At 52.7% G+C, this 15151-nt stretch overlaps 5 protein-coding genes across 5 annotated transcripts; 1 reads left to right on the plus strand and 4 right to left on the minus strand.

Moving 5' to 3' along the window:
• Positions 1 to 364: 364 nt before the first annotated feature.
• AYO21_06911 (hypothetical protein) lies at positions 365 to 5308 on the minus strand (the record flags this gene model as incomplete). The annotated part of the gene is made up of 2 exons (XM_022656870.1): positions 365 to 5193; positions 5251 to 5308. 2 exons carry the CDS (start codon positions 5306 to 5308, stop codon positions 365 to 367), a joined length of 4887 nt encoding a protein of 1628 aa, XP_022510832.1.
• Positions 5309 to 5793: 485 nt separating this feature from the next.
• On the plus strand, positions 5794 to 6412 carry AYO21_06912 (hypothetical protein; the record flags this gene model as incomplete). The annotated part of the gene is made up of 3 exons (XM_022656871.1): positions 5794 to 5958; positions 6014 to 6325; positions 6377 to 6412. The coding sequence occupies 3 exons, from the start codon at positions 5794 to 5796 to the stop codon at positions 6410 to 6412; spliced, it is 513 nt and encodes a 170-aa protein (XP_022510833.1).
• Positions 6413 to 7226: 814 nt separating this feature from the next.
• AYO21_06913 (hypothetical protein) lies at positions 7227 to 8084 on the minus strand (the record flags this gene model as incomplete). Its single annotated transcript, XM_022656872.1, has 1 exon — positions 7227 to 8084. One exon carries the CDS (start codon positions 8082 to 8084, stop codon positions 7227 to 7229), a length of 858 nt encoding a protein of 285 aa, XP_022510834.1.
• A 941-nt stretch (positions 8085 to 9025) lies between these two features.
• On the minus strand, positions 9026 to 10564 carry AYO21_06914 (hypothetical protein; the record flags this gene model as incomplete). The annotated part of the gene is made up of 3 exons (XM_022656873.1): positions 9026 to 9056; positions 9146 to 9803; positions 9853 to 10564. 3 exons carry the CDS (start codon positions 10562 to 10564, stop codon positions 9026 to 9028), a joined length of 1401 nt encoding a protein of 466 aa, XP_022510835.1.
• A 2031-nt stretch (positions 10565 to 12595) lies between these two features.
• AYO21_06915 (hypothetical protein) lies at positions 12596 to 15022 on the minus strand (the record flags this gene model as incomplete). The annotated part of the gene is made up of 1 exon (XM_022656874.1): positions 12596 to 15022. One exon carries the CDS (start codon positions 15020 to 15022, stop codon positions 12596 to 12598), a length of 2427 nt encoding a protein of 808 aa, XP_022510836.1.
• Positions 15023 to 15151: the final 129 nt, after the last annotated feature.

A 15151-nucleotide genomic window follows, 5' to 3' on the forward strand; every position in this document is an offset into this window, starting at 1 on the left:
CCAAAACAAAAAGTCACCGCACCGGTCTTGAACTCTGCGAATACGAGTAGGCGGGCGGACTTTTTCGTCCAACACGGCAAGTAAACGGGACAGTAGGTGCATGTTGGGAGTTAATCAATTGTGATTTTGTTACATTCGTTCTTCTCAAGCCTGACCCTCTCAAAGAAGGGCGTTTTCCACACAAGCACACAGCCGCCGCTTGCTTGGTCCTGTAGACTCCCAATGTTGGGGAAAAAAAAATTCAAGATTTTTCTCATCGAAAACTGTTCTTACATGTTAATGGCCAATCAATCATTCAAACCCACGGGACGATCTGAGAATATTTCTGGCGACCTCTCTCTTACTTCTTCGGCTGGATGTAACTTCATCTCACTCTGCGAATGCGGTGTTCGTCGCGTCCTTTCCTCCCCTTCTTTCCCTTCTTCGAGTCTTTGCCTGGCCCGAGCGGAATGTCCTTCATCAGATACCTCTGCAATTGGATCAAGTACTCGTCGATGTGATGGATCCTGTCGTCTTGTGATTCTTCGATGGCCGCATCGGTTGTTCCAAACGGTCCATTTGGCACACCGCCATAGGCAGGTGTACTTCTGGCATCACCTGTCTGAGTCCTCGGCGTGGCACTGGTTCTCCCATCCTCAAAGTCACCCTCATCTGCATGCTGCAATTCTCTTGCCGCGACTTTGGCCGCCGCACGATCCTCCTGGTCTTCGGCTTGCTCCAGTACTCCGATACTGGTTTTGTCGTTGCCCAGGACACGATCCATTGCTTTCCCCGCTTCATCCTCCTCGGCATTCTCGTCAAGCATATCTCGGTAGGTCATCCTGTTCATGTAATCTGTGGTGAAATCACCCTCCTGGATAACCACATCATCGAGCATCTGCTTTTGATTGGCTTTTCTAAGAATGTTGGACTCAATAGTGTGCTCCGAGACAAAGCGATAGATGTGGACATCTCGCGTTTGGCCAATGCGGTGCGCCCGGTCAGTGCATTGTTTATCCATGGCCGGGTTCCAATCGAGGTCGTAGAAGATGACAGTGTCAGCTCCGGTCAAGTTGATGCCGAGTCCACCAGAACGGGAGGAAAGGATGAAACAAAGGATGCGCGTGTCGTTGTTGAACCTCTCGGTGAGGATCTGTCGCTGTTCGACTTTTGTGGCACCGTCGAGTCGTAGGTACCGATGGCCGTGGATGTTGAGGAATTGCTCAAGGATATCAAGAACTTTGGTCATTTGTGTGAAGATCAATGCGCGATGGCCACCGGCTTGGAGCTGGCGAAGTAATTTGTCCAGTCTCTGCAATTTGCCACAGTCATATTGCAGGAGGCGTTTGTCAGGGAACGCAATGGAGAGTTTCATCCGCGCGAGGTGAAATGGATCCCCTGCATCACCCTTTAGGGTCGATTCTGCTGCTTCTCGTATTGCTTGAGCTCCGGCGTCTGTGACAGTCCTAGCATAGAGATCTGTCGCCACCACCGCAGGGGTGACACATGCATATTTGTCGATGAAGGGTTGCATCTGTTCAGACCTCGACTGCACAGAATGAACAAGATCAAAGGACTGAATTGGCTGCCCTTTAGACCAGAATCGGCTTAAAGCCCTGCGTGGTGGCAGTCTGGATAGTCTCTCATAAGTCGTATTTATGGTCAACCGTTCAATCAGGCCACGGCCGTAAATCGGGTGTTGATGGTGTTTGTATGCTTCATAATACATGGTGCGGTCCAACTCCTGAAGCCGGATTCTCCGACCAACGTTCTCGAGGGATCCGAGCACACCCTGCCGATTCGTCCCGCACCACAAGGCGGCATTGTCGTTGCAGATACCATGGTGGGAGAATGACAAGATCCTTCGGGATTGTGCCTCTCTCAGGGTCTTGAATTTGCTGTAGGCATGTCGTTTAGTAGTCTCGATTACTTCAATCATGGACATCCGCTCCTCCGAAATAGGCGCCAGCCGTAAGAAGTCAAAGTCTAGATCGTTCAAGGCGTCCAACATTAGCCTCCGACGAACCAAGAGATCCTTAATCTCGAAGTCCGCTGCTGCAGACTTGTGCATTGCAAACGATGTATTGATCGGTCGTGTTTCAAAAAGGTCGGGATGGTTGCAGACTTTGCGCAGCTGCATCAAGGCGTTGATGATTGACAAATAGTTACCCGAAGCCAATGTTTCCTTCGTCTGGGCTCTGGACATGAAGCCGTCGTACAATTGTCGTTGACGTTTGGACAAACGACACAGCTCAACGTGTTCGTATTTGGCTGGCATTTGTTTCTCCACGTCCGCTTTCAATCGACGAAGGAGGAATGGACGAATGACTTTGTGAAGTTTCGAAACCTGTTCTCGATCCTCCTCGTCTAGAACCTGGCGACCATGCTCCAGAATCGACTCCACGGGCCTCTTGAACCATTCCGACCACTCTTTCAGACCAGCAAATGCGTCGTCCTCGCCCTCATTTTCTTGACCATAGTGAAGAAAGAAGAGAAGGGACCATAGTTCGGTCAAATTGTTCTGAAGAGGTGTTCCTGTCAAAAGCAGTCGTGCTCTCGTGTTAAATGTCATCATGGTCTGCCATCGCTCCGAACGAAAATTTTTGATGTTGTGAGCTTCGTCCAGGATCATATAATGCCACCGTCGTCTCTTGAAAGAGTTTGCATCCTGTAAGACCAATTGATACGACGTAATGCACACGTTAAAGCTGTCGTCTGCCATCCAGCCTCTCCTTTTTTGCTTTCGTTCTTCAAGGCTACCGTAATATGTCAGAACCTTGAAACCAGGCAAGAACTTTTTGAACTCCATCTCCCAGTTCAGCATGACGCTTGTGGGTACAACGATAAGATGAGGACCCCAAACTTCGTAGACCTCAGCAAGGTGAGCCAAGAGCGCAATGCTTTGAATGGTCTTGCCGAGACCCATCTCGTCGGCCAGGATCCCACTTCTGCCATGAGCATACAGATCCGCAAGCCAATCTAACCCTTCGTGTTGGTACTCACGAAGCGTACCTCGCAACAAGGAGGGAACAGGAGTTTTGATAGCTGGCTTTGTTTCTGAAGTTGTGATGGACGGTGCAGAATCCACATGAGCGTCGATGGAAGAGACCGACTCCGGTTCGGACATTTTCGTTGCAGTCGTATGAGGAGAGGTATAGGTGCTAGGCTCCTGACTTCCGGGGTCTTCAGAAGCAAGTCGCGCAACCTGAAGGTGACTGGGAGGCGTCACGTCTCGCATTTTGACGTCACCAGGTTCCGGAGCAGTTGGTGTTTCTATCAGCATATTTGTCTCGCTAGTCGCGTCGGGTTCTGGTTCAGTGGCATTTCGGCTGGGGATCGAAGCCTCTTGAGCTTGCTCTCTGTCTAGCGCTGGTGATTCTTCCAAGACTTCCACGAGGGGAGTATCGTGACCTTCGGACTGGTCGTCGTTGGCTGCACTTGTTTCGCCCCCTTCAGTAGACATGTCCGCGATCTGCTTCTTTGAGAACAGCAATGAAAGTAAGCCACCACCAGTGTCATCCTCTTCGCTCTCATCATCCACGTTCTCATCTTCATCACTGGTTCCCTCTGTGTCAAACTCAGAGTCCATTTCAGTCTCGGGGTCTGAGTCTTCATCGGAGTGATCTGGGCTTTCCCCATATTCCCGGTGGCCTTCGGTGAAATCTCCATCATCCTCGACCGGCAGCTCTGGCAAATTGCCATATTTCTTTTTCAATTCTTCAACTGACATCTCGGCGTCAAGGTCCTTGTCATCTGCTTCAGCCTCTGATTCCGTCTCACTCACTGACATCTGCTCGCTATCTTCCGATTCTGATTCATTACTCGCGTGGGATGAGACCTCCGTTCCACTGTCCATCATAGAATCGTCATGTTCAGTAAGTCGACTGAGCATCTGGTCCGTTCGATCCAGAACACGTGCAAGGTGGCCCTTCATCTTTGCCTGCTGCTGCTCTTCGTATTCTCTCTGTCTGATGGCATTGACCTCAAGTCTGACCGCGGCCCAAAGTTTGTCGAGGTCTTTGACCACTGTTCGATACATCGCTAAGCTGGCGTCTCGTTTCTCTTGCTCGATCTCTTCCGCAGTCTTCACCTTGTTGCGCTTCTGTTTCTCTTCAACGTACCGTTTGGCCTCATTCGCGAGTAGCTCAGCCTTTCTTCTGTGGTCTCGATGTTCTGCCCTTAAGAGTGTCCTGAAATGGGACGCATGAGCCAAGAGATGATCGTGGTGCGCATACTGTCTCTTTGGTTCATCTTGCTTCTCGGGCACCGCATCGACAAGCTTCTTGTCAAGCGACCCGCCACGCTTCTGTGCATCCCTCACTCTTCTCCTAGCCAACGCCTCATTCCTGACTTGATCAGGTGTCAATGTATCCTCGCCTGCCCTTGGTTCTGTCTCATCTTTTTCGAGAAACTCGGTGAAAGAAGCATACTTCTTGGGTAAAGGCACGTTGGCGGGACTAGCAATGGAGGGGGGAGGCAATCGAACTCGAAAGGTAACTCTGCGCAAAGTCAACGGAGGTGTGGAGCCCCTGGAGGACAGTGCGCTAGAGGTGTCGAAATCATCGCGGTCGCTCTCTTGCTCGATCTTCATGATCCCATTTGTCCACGCCTTATGGCCATGTATACCGTTGACCTGTGACGACGTGATCTGTGAGCGATGACTCGCACTTGTACGACGATGAGGGGATTTGGCCTGAAGTTTTGAGCTGTTTGTTGAATCTCTAAGATGTCTCTGCGATTGCGATGATTCAGCCTTGGGAGGGTGGTGTGTCTGGAGTGCATCGCGACCCTTGGGAGGGGGGACGGAGCCACGCTTGATGGTCCTCGGAGGTGAGATCTGTGCTTCAGCCTTGGACTTGCGAGCGGATACATTGTAAACAGGTTTTGCTTGTCTTTGGCGCTCTTCCTTGACTTTATCAAAAGCAGCACGGGTCTGCCTCTTGTTTGATTGCGGCTGTAGATCGAGGGGTATCACGTTTGTTCTCCCGGACTTTCGACGGCCATCTTGGATGAATGACGTCGGACCCTCAGCGACGACTCGTTTCCACGGGGGAGAGATGAGTCGAGGAGACGGTCTATGGTCAGCGCCTGCAACTTTCCGCCTCTTCGTGGGTGGGCCATCGTTGCTGCTGTGACTTTCATGGGGTTCGATGGAGGATCTTAGAGGGCTTTCGTGATTGCGTGCGGGCGACGTGGATCTCTTATCGAGCAATTCTAGGATACGATCAGCCAACTGATGTGATGTTGGGTTTAGTGAAGGGTTGAACGTACCGTGATGTTGGTGGTTGGAGTCTGAATGAAAGTCGCCGGTCGGAGAAGGAATCGGCATTTGGCGCGGTCACTGCTATTGCGGCCTGGCATGGCAAAATCGAGAGTCTCAGAAAAACACCAAAATGACAACGGGTATGCTCGATGGACAGGGCGTTAAAGTGGTCGAGTCGCGGGTCAATTTGTAGCACCGACCGAGTACAGTCACCTGGCGAAGTTTGCGGTAGCCTGAGACCAGTTTGGGCTGTTGGTGGGCGGTTGAAGTTGGAGGCGAACCATGAAAATATCGAGATGGGAAGAAAGTGAGCGCAGGGGGAGGAACAGGCGAGTTTAGGGCGCAAGCCACTGCGGAATCCCGCCCAGGCCCTGACAGCTCCTGCCTAGACCAATCACTGCCCGCCATTCTTCAACCTCAAGCATCCCTCATCTCACTCTCCACACACGACTCAACCCGTCCACAGTCCATCTGTGCCATCAAACTGAATGATTTGACCTTGACACTGCTTTCCTTGTTATCTGGCTCATTGGAGCCCCGTCCGCACAAACATGCTCTCCCGGCGAGCCTTGACGTTGGCCGCATCTTCCGCACGATCACTTGCCCGCACCCGACCTCAATCCCAAGTCCAGCCTCAATTCCGCCTCCCTCGAGCTCAGTTCTCGGTTGCGAGATGTCTGAAAGCTGCTGAGCAAGAGATAGATGATCCCGAAATGGTAGATTGATCCAGGGTTACAGCTTTGGGGAGGATGCTAATTTTGACGTTCAAAGAACAACAACTACATTAACCCACCTCGAATCAAGCGACAACACCGTGACCCATACGCCGACTGGGACGACAAACAAGAACGGCGCAACTTTGGCGAACCCGTCCACGAAGATAATGACGTTCTTGGTATTTTCGCTTTGGAGGACTATACATTCATGTCCAGCGCGCGAGGTCTCTTGATGTGGGCAGGTTTCGTCACCTGCGTTCTGGGGGTGTACTATGGCGTCGCATACACATATCCTGGCAAACCGAGCGCGCCACGAGAACTTGAAGGAGGACTATTTGAGGAGCTGGGAGGCCCGGGTGCCGTTCGGGTGAGGAGACAGTTGCTATTGCCATCATTATCAAGCTAATCAATGTAACAGGCACGCATGGCTGGGGACTCTGAAGACAGTGAATAAATCAGTGGTAACCTCGAAGCCAATCGTCAGATATCTTGGAATGTCAGCTGAACCGAGATTGAGTGGTGTGATAGTTATGAGCATCGACAGCAATGTCGACGTTCTCACTCGCGATGGATCAATCGGTGGGGATGGATGAATTATACACTGGTGCCATGCAATTGCTCGCTCAGACATTGCACGCCGCTGTGAAAAAGGTTGTACATAGCCTGAATGCACCTTTCGGCAAGATAAGTTTACTTTTGTTCGCATGAAAGTCAACTCTTTGGAGATGTGTAGTAGGTTCGCACCATTTCTTTGATCTATCCAGACTACATTCTCGAAGCCACAAGCCTCATGAGTAAAAAGTACTTGGAGCACAATATCAATATGCCAAATCTCCAAAAGGAGGATTTCCCACAGGGTAAAAACCAGCTATGTCAATGTTGAAGAATCCCAACGTCACGAGAGCAGAGTCAGAACCACGCCGCTCCCCAAGACCTATTGTGCATGTTGATATGAGAATAGAAAACCGCGATGCATCGTAAAGTCTCAACTCGATCACAAACACAAACAACCGTGCATGGTATGATGTGGTGGTAGTGGTGGTGACTTGTTATCCGGGACGAAAGCCGTATTTTATCTCTCTTTGCTTCTCTCTGTGCGTTTCAGACTTAACTTGTAAAACACATCGGTGGTATTTCGTCACCATTCTTTTCGTGATGGCCATCGTTGTGAGTTCGTTCCAGTGGAAGTCCCACCCGGGCCCCTGTATTCGTAATCTCAATGTCTGTGACACGCTGCTCCTGCCTCTCTGTATATGCGTCTACCAAATCTATGCGACCGTCCACATACCCCAACCCACAATCACAAACATGACCCAGTACCCACTCAGCTCGACGACAGCGCGCACGGCCGCACTGACCTGGGACTCGTCGCTGGGATCGGTGCCTCCGTCGGCGGTGGTCCCGTTCGCGAGACTGCCGTTGATGTAAGTGGCGGTGGTGCCGTTGTCGAAGGAGACGGTCCTGACGGTGCTGGTGTTGACGGGGGCGACGGGCGTGGAGGAGCCGTTGGTGACCACCTGGGTCAGGAAGGTCGAGTTGTTGTCTGGGTCGCACCCGCAGACCTGGTACTGCTGGCACAGGCAGGTGACGTTGGAGGTGCGGTTACGGCCCTCGTTGTCTAGCCAGTAGTACGGGATGCCATAGGGGTATGCCCACACGCTGCCGTAGAGCCAGAGGCCCGGGAAGAACGCCAGCGCACCCGCGCCGATGAAGAACGGTGCGACACCCAGCGTCGGCGATCTGCGTCCCGCAGTGTACGGCACCACCGCGCCGCCCGCGTATCTGTTCCCGTACGCCTTGGGAGTGCCTGAACCGTCGCGCGTGCGTCCGCCAGCGTTGGACGCCGACGAAAACGAGTATGGCTGCCCGTTTGGTCTTGTGGACGATCCGCCAGAACTGCGCCCGCCACTGCTGGAGCCGCCTGACGAGGAGCTGCCGCTGCTCCCGCTACTGCCTCCCCCTCCTTTACCGCCGCCGCCACCTTTGCGCTTTTCAAGATGGTTGAAGAAGTCGAGCGGAGATGCGACCTCGCGCACCGAGAGATCTGTAGAGGGGGATGAAGGAGGGGCCGAGGCGATAAAGGAGATGACGGAGAAGAGGAGGGTTATCCGGAGGAGGAACTTCATTGTCGCAATATCACACTTGGTACCACCACTTTTACTTCTTGCTTGCGCCCAAAAAAAAGAGGATGTCAAAGGTTTGCGAATATTATTGTAGGTCAGGTTTCAGGATGAACCCCTCGGTATCGTGCCGGCGGGATAGTGTGGTGTACTGTAGGTCAATATATTTGTGACAAACGCGCCGGGCGTAGATTTCAACAAAGCGCAACACAAGAGTCTTTCTTTCTTCTCGTCCAGTATATGATGCATATGTGGGGGATTGTACGCTAACAAAGAAGCAACCGGTACGGCAGATACGGAGGCAATTTTGTTTGCACAGCCCTCTCGCGAGTTACAACTCGACTCGGTACATCAAACAGGGGACGGGATGTTGAATCATCAACTTCTCCTTCCCCGGAATCGACTGGCTCAACTGCGCATCCAATTACGACTGATTAGCACGAGACGCATGCATTGGTCAGTAGAAACGCCTTGCCACGCGCCAAGGGGCGTATTTGCCGATTTCCGCGGCTTCGATACGTCAGGATGATCGATGAGGCAGTGCCCCCCATTGAATCAACTTATACTACAGACGATCCGGTATAATGTTCCATCCACATATATTGGCGTATATTCCATTTCGCCTCTCGAAGCATCAGCAGTCTGCCTGGTGAGCCTGTGAGCACTAAGCCTTTTAAGGCCTCCAGGAATAAGATACAGATCGGAAGCTTGATGGCCTTTCCAGGAATTATCTGCACGGCACGCTGGTCCAACTTGGCAACAATGCTTAGAAGCCTTGATACCTGCAAGAGAAGCTCGGCGCAGTTGCGCCGAGTTACGGGAGGGTAGCCTTTGGGTATTTGAGAAAGCCATGATGGCGCACTGCAGGGCGAATTCTCCCTACTTGTTGATTCCACCACCGTGCTCGTTTTGTAATAGTACAATGTCGGAGAAGTCCTCTGTCCACTTCAAGTCAGGTCGCGACGAGTAGCTTCGTACCTATAGTGAAGTACAGTCAGTAAGGAAGCACGGGCACATAGGTTATTGGGACTGAGGGCCGTGCCCAAAACAGCGAGTTGATCACGTACCTCTTGCCTCTGAAAGCCCACACACCCCAGTTGCCACAACTAATGTCCTGGGGGTCAAGATCATTCAAGTCCCATCTCAAAGAGCGGAATCTGTTCTCCCCAGGTTCCATGAGGAGGTCGACTTCGCCCGCGCATTTCTCCATGACCCACTGCCAGTCGCGAGTCATATCCCACTCTGTATAACCTGTGCACAAGACAGGGATTTTGGTCTCCAACAGGCGAGGCAGAGTGTTTTCCCACTCCAATGAAGAGGCGGGGTGTCCTAGGCCAGGGTGGAACAACATGAAGCAGTCGAAATACGGGTCATAAGGATAGAATGCATTTGCTTCGTGCAGAGTGTGAAAATAGTCCACATAGGTGGTGATTTTCATCTTTGGCGAAACACGGTCTTCAACGATGGCACCAAATGGATTCTGAGATGTCCTCTCTGGCAAAGGAAACTCGGCGTCGCGATTCATCATGGACTCGGGTCCAATGAATATGAGATGTATGAGGGACTGGGGGAAAAGGTACGACAACTGCGTCCACACTTCGCGAGGTAGAGATGATTCGGCTCGTGCACCTAGGACGAATATCCGGACGGGCGGACTCGACAACCTAAGTCCTTTGATGTCTTTGCCTTGGCCGGTCTTGGGTGGATGCAAGGTGTACCGGAGTGCTGTCGGGGTCAGCATAGAGCAATGTGTTGAGCAAAAACGAAGACTCACCTGATAAACTCTTCAGTCCCTCTGGAGTCAACCTCCCGCCAGGCCTGATATTGTATGGGCTCAGCTCATGCAAAACACTCCCAATAGTGAGGGGATAAGTCAGCAACTTTGTGACTTGTCGCATGCTCCTCTCGTCGTTTACCGCTTCAAACTGTCGCGTGTAGAGAAAGGTATCCCAATTGGTCATATTCACTAAGGCTTCATCCATCTGCGGCCCGGGATACTCGAACTCGGGAAACCATCGTCCCGATCTCAAATCGTGGTCATCCTCGTTGATTTGTCTCAGCGTATCACATATTTCCAGGTGCGCCTCAAAGTCATCTGCCCAGTGTTCCTCCGAGCAGTACGTCGCGATGCCGCAGTCCGGGCACTCGAAGGAGACGTGAGCAGGAGGCTCCGTGCTCACGCCTTCGATTTTCCTCGCTTCGGGGTCGTGGGGTGAAGTCGGCACGCGAGTCTGTTGATGGACTGGATGTGGACACAATGCATGCTGCTTCATGAACCGCGCTCTTTGCCGGATCTCGGGGATGGGGGACCGGGAGAAAGGGTGGAAAAGGTTGCCTGGTCCAAGGACCACTCGGCCATGGGCACGCCACTCGCCGTAATCGGTAGGGGGGATATTGTGTCGTTCGAAGTTATCTGGTTCTTCTGCAGGAGCGGCAGCGGTAGATGCAGACCGCATCGTCCTTCTAGAGCTTCGGTTCTGCTCCATTCTCGATTGGTCTCGTGGGGTGTGCATCAACGAGGTGCTGGAGGTAAAGCTGCGTCGACCGGGGATTTGCTGGACGAACCTCGCATTTGGCCGTTGTCGAGCGACGCCCGAGAGTGCTCGCGCACATCTCAAGCAGGTGAACAAACCCTCCATTGGCTGGTGATGTGAGGTGAGTGTCAGGTCAACAGAAACAGATGCATCAGCCGCGCAATTAAGGGCAGGAGGAAAACGGAGCTTCGTCGCTTGTCACCAGATACACGCCAAGGTTTGGAAAACTACCTACTCGAAGCTCGCGCCCGATGCAGCAAGAGGGTGATGCTGCCCTTATTCAGTCCAGGTGGAGTCAAAGAACACCAATTGCAGTGGTTAGCTACCCCGGGGCACCAAAGACATCTATTAAATGAAACGCTAGTCCCTTAGAGGTATCTATTGAATCCCACTAAGCGGCACGAGTACGTTTTCTCTGTTTGATCCATAGTATATGTCCTCCTATGAGTAGTAGAACATCATGCTCCTCCATTTGAGTCACAGCGCCCGCGATCGAACGGCTTCCTTATCAGAGCGCCGCGCCTGGCCCCGTGCAGGAAAGGTCTAGCCTGCTGGCCAAAGTCTTTGCGTTCCGATCAACACAAGCGTTGAGCTACCTCAATCAGGCTGTGCTGAAACTTGTCCTTTGCAAAATGCATCTTGTGTTTAGACATGCAAACATTACGTGTCTGGACACGTCCTCGAGGCTCTGCCCATCTTCATCCAAAGAGGTCGACACAATGGACAAGAAATAAGTTGCAATCAACTGCGCCACTCCGAAGGTCCTTCGCATACAAAGCAAAGGCTCTGTCCCCAGGTCAATCCGTCGAAGAGGAAACACTCCCAGATTACGAGCCAGAGGAATTTCATCTGGTCAACACAGGCGGTGTGTTCAACGGAAAGTGCCAGGTGCCGGGCAAGCTTGGACTCGGAGTGTATCGTCGCTTTCTGCCCCATTCTGTAGTAGCAGTAAGGGTCGACTACATGTTGGACGCCACCTGTTTTGTCACTCGTCGAGAGCTGAATGGTGGCCTGGTGAGCATGTTAAAAGCAATACAAGACACAAATGACAACTTCTCCACCAACAATAATGGTACGAGGCGTCAATATTTGATTGGGAAACTGAAGCTTTCACATGTGAGAATCCAACTAAGAGCATGAGGTTTATAGAGATCCTGTATCTTGACTCAATTCTTTCTGCTGACTCCTGTCAAGACAATGTGCCGCGTCAACTACATTGTTTACCAATGCACGCACGAACAGTACCTTATTAATACCTTCCGACCGTGCGACGAAGACGGGTAAGACATATGCTGCGGTTTTGCCACTTCCTGTCTCAGCAAGGGTTACCAGGTCTCTTCCTTCTAGCGCCAGTGGAATAGCCTGTGCCTGGATAGATGTAGGTGCTCGATAGCCAAGAGAATCGCAGGCCTCGCATAGCGGCTCGATAACACCGAGATCTTGAAAAGTCAAGGGAGGGCTATTCGCAGCAGGTTGCCCGTGTTCAGGGGCAGGACTTTCGAGCAGATGGCCCGACGAGGTGTCCATATCTTGTCGGTGGCATGTGCAGGATTGTGGTAGCGCAGTTGATCTTGCGGAGTCTAGTGAATTAATTAGAGCCTAAAAGATCCACACAACATTAGTGAGAAATCTAACAGTCACGTGTATATGCTTGGCATTAGGCTCCAGCTCCAGCACTTTGAGCAAGGGCGCTGCTTTTAGCTGCACATCAAGAACAAGTGAGATACAATCGCCTGACATTATGACAAAAGGCTGGGTTTGATATCTAAACATGCTATCTTCCCAGTCATGCTTTTTATTCAACTCAAAATTCGCGCAAGATTAGGCCCTTATTCCGAGAGCGCTGAAATAACGCCAGACTGGTAGGAGTTACATAGAAAATACACGAAAAAATCCGCTGAAACGCTCACAACCCAAATTCCCGATGTCGTTCAGTTCGTCCGTCCCGTAACTCAAATCCGACGATGCAAAGCACGAGAACACTTATGAAACACCGGGCCTCTTCTTCCACACGACCGCAACCTTGACCAAAACCCTGCCGGTCTTGAACCGCCCCATGCCCGGAGGCCCGACCTTTTCAAACGCGCCCATAAATCCGGCAAACATCCAGTTCTTGTCCATGTTCTCGTCCAGGACATTGTCCCCCGGGTACAGCGCCTGCATGTCCATCTTATCCGGCAGTTTCGCTGTCACGCTGCTCTGTGCGGTCGCGTCGGGGTCCCACGCTTTGTGGATGAACACGGGCGTCACGCGTTTCGAGTCGTCGTTGAAATCGGCGGGGTTGGGGTCAGATAGGAGCTCGATGCCGGCAATGCGGTTGGCGCCGGGACGGTAGTAGACATTGACGCGGTTGATGGAAGAGGCACTGAGGCTGCGGTCTTCGATCTGTTTCCAGCGGTCCCCCGCAGGCTTGCACCCGACGTACATGTTGGCGAACATGGTCGCTCGTTCTTCTGCGCTGGCGTTCCTGACGCCCCCGGACTCCTCTGCCTCGACGGATTTGCAGTTGCGGTGGCAAATTGCCTTTTTGTTCGCGTACCCGAGTCCGATGCCGCTGATGGCGTTGTGACTGTCCCGGATACGCCGGCTGTGATACCACCCGGCGGTAAACGGCTGTACGGCGACTCGCTGGGGGTACTCTTCGTCGTCGAGGTCGAAATTTCCAATGGCGAAATGCTCATGACTCTTATACGGAGATAGGGGCTCTCCGATCACATCCCACGAGTAATTCAATGGGTCGTTCCTGACATGCTCGACGCCTTGTAAGTCGGCGATTTCCTTGTCTCGCCACTCGCTTCCACTGTTGTCAAATTTGGGGATGGGCAATATACTCTGAATGACGCCGGGGCAAATGTACTTTGGGAGGCTGTACACGTGCCGGCCTTGGTCGTCGTGTTTGGTGATTGACCTCGCGGGATCGACCACGAGCCCCGCGGCCTGCTCCTGGATGTAGATCATCGAAGAGCGACACAGCAGTCTCATCATGCTGAGCTTCTGCGGGTCCGGGTCCATGCTGGTGAGCTTGGGTGTTGGATCTCGGAGGATGACATCGAGGTTCATCAGTGCCCGGGTCTTCTTGTCTGTCCAGGCCTCTGACGTCGGGTCATCCATCTCCGACGTGCCAAAGTCGATGGTAGGTCGCCGTGTCGTCGCGATCGCATCTCCACTCTGCAGAGCCGCCTTTTGAATATCCTTTGAGGCTTTGTCGTCGTCACGGTTCCGAAAGTCCTGGGGGTCCTTGATCATGGCGTTTAGCTTCTCACACAAGTCTTGAAACGCCATGAAGTCTTCATACAGCGTGCTGGTGTAGATGGCACAGTGGTCATAGGTCAGCGGCAACGGGATCCGCGGATTCGACAGCCTGTGATCGTGGAAACTCTTCAGGGCCGTGTACGGGGTCAAGACGGCGCGGATCTTTGCGGGTTTCGCCGCCACCATCGACGGAAACGCATTGGCGATCAGGATCAGACTGTCCATGCCCCAAGGGAAGTCGTGGTTCTTGATCTGGCCGCCGCCGCGCCACTGGATGCGGATCGAGGTCGTGGCTTGAGAAAACAGCCGATTGCGTTCCTGCGAAGCATCCATTTCCCCCGAAGCTTGCACGGGGAGACCCATGGGGGTCAACTGCGCCGACGCATGGACGGCCAGTTGTCGAGAGTTCTTGCGGTCCTGCGACTTGATGCCAACCCAGGCGTAGATCTCGCCTCCCTCGACGAAGTCGGAGATGAAGCAGTCGCCGTAGATGCGGGTGAATTCGACGCTTCTGGAATGTGCATCCTTCATTACGCCTGGCTCCTTGTCGTCTCCGAGCGCTTCATTCAGTCCGGGGACCTCGTTGAACGACCATTCTTCCTTGCGATCGTCGGCCTCATTGACGACCTTGACGTGGACGAGGAAGTTGACGTCGTTGGTATTGAGGTCGTCCCGAGTGGCAAGGCTGCTTCGAGCCTCTGCTCCAGGACCCAAGCTGGTAGCTTTGATCGCGGCTGAAGCATTAAAGCCCATGGCATTGTTCATCTCCACAATGCTCTTGACCTGTTTCGACGAAAAGGTCACGGTCTGGTTATGCCGAGCGTTGGGATCGAGTTTGAGCAGGTACGGCAGTTTCGGCGGCTGTGGACTTTCGGGGGCACTGGTTTTCTTCAAGCTCTCGGTCAACGTCGCCAGGATGTCATTCATTTCGAGAGGTGGTTTCGGTGCCGACGCCGGCGCAGCTTTCGACACCGAATCACTTCTCGTGTGCTCAGGCGACAGGGTGTCGGCTTCGCTGATCGAGGCGCTCGTCCGCACTGGGTTCTCTGGAAACCGCGTGATTGTGACGGCATTGTCGATGCGCACTTCTTGGATGTAGGAATTATAGCCTTGGCCGCGCTTCATGCGCACATTGTACAGAGGTCCGCTGTCATCCATCTTGTCTCTGACAGTGTGTCAGTAAAGACAGCAAGAACAAGAGAGCCAGGAAGCCACATCTCGAGGAGCAACGGAGTTTTGAGGCAGCTCCTCCTAGCAGTACTCGGTACGTGTGCAAGTCTCCATTCA

This window comes from Fonsecaea monophora, assembly GCF_001642475.1.
Source record: "Fonsecaea monophora strain CBS 269.37 chromosome Unknown Scaff50, whole genome shotgun sequence".
Lineage (NCBI taxonomy): Eukaryota > Fungi > Ascomycota > Eurotiomycetes > Chaetothyriales > Herpotrichiellaceae > Fonsecaea > Fonsecaea monophora.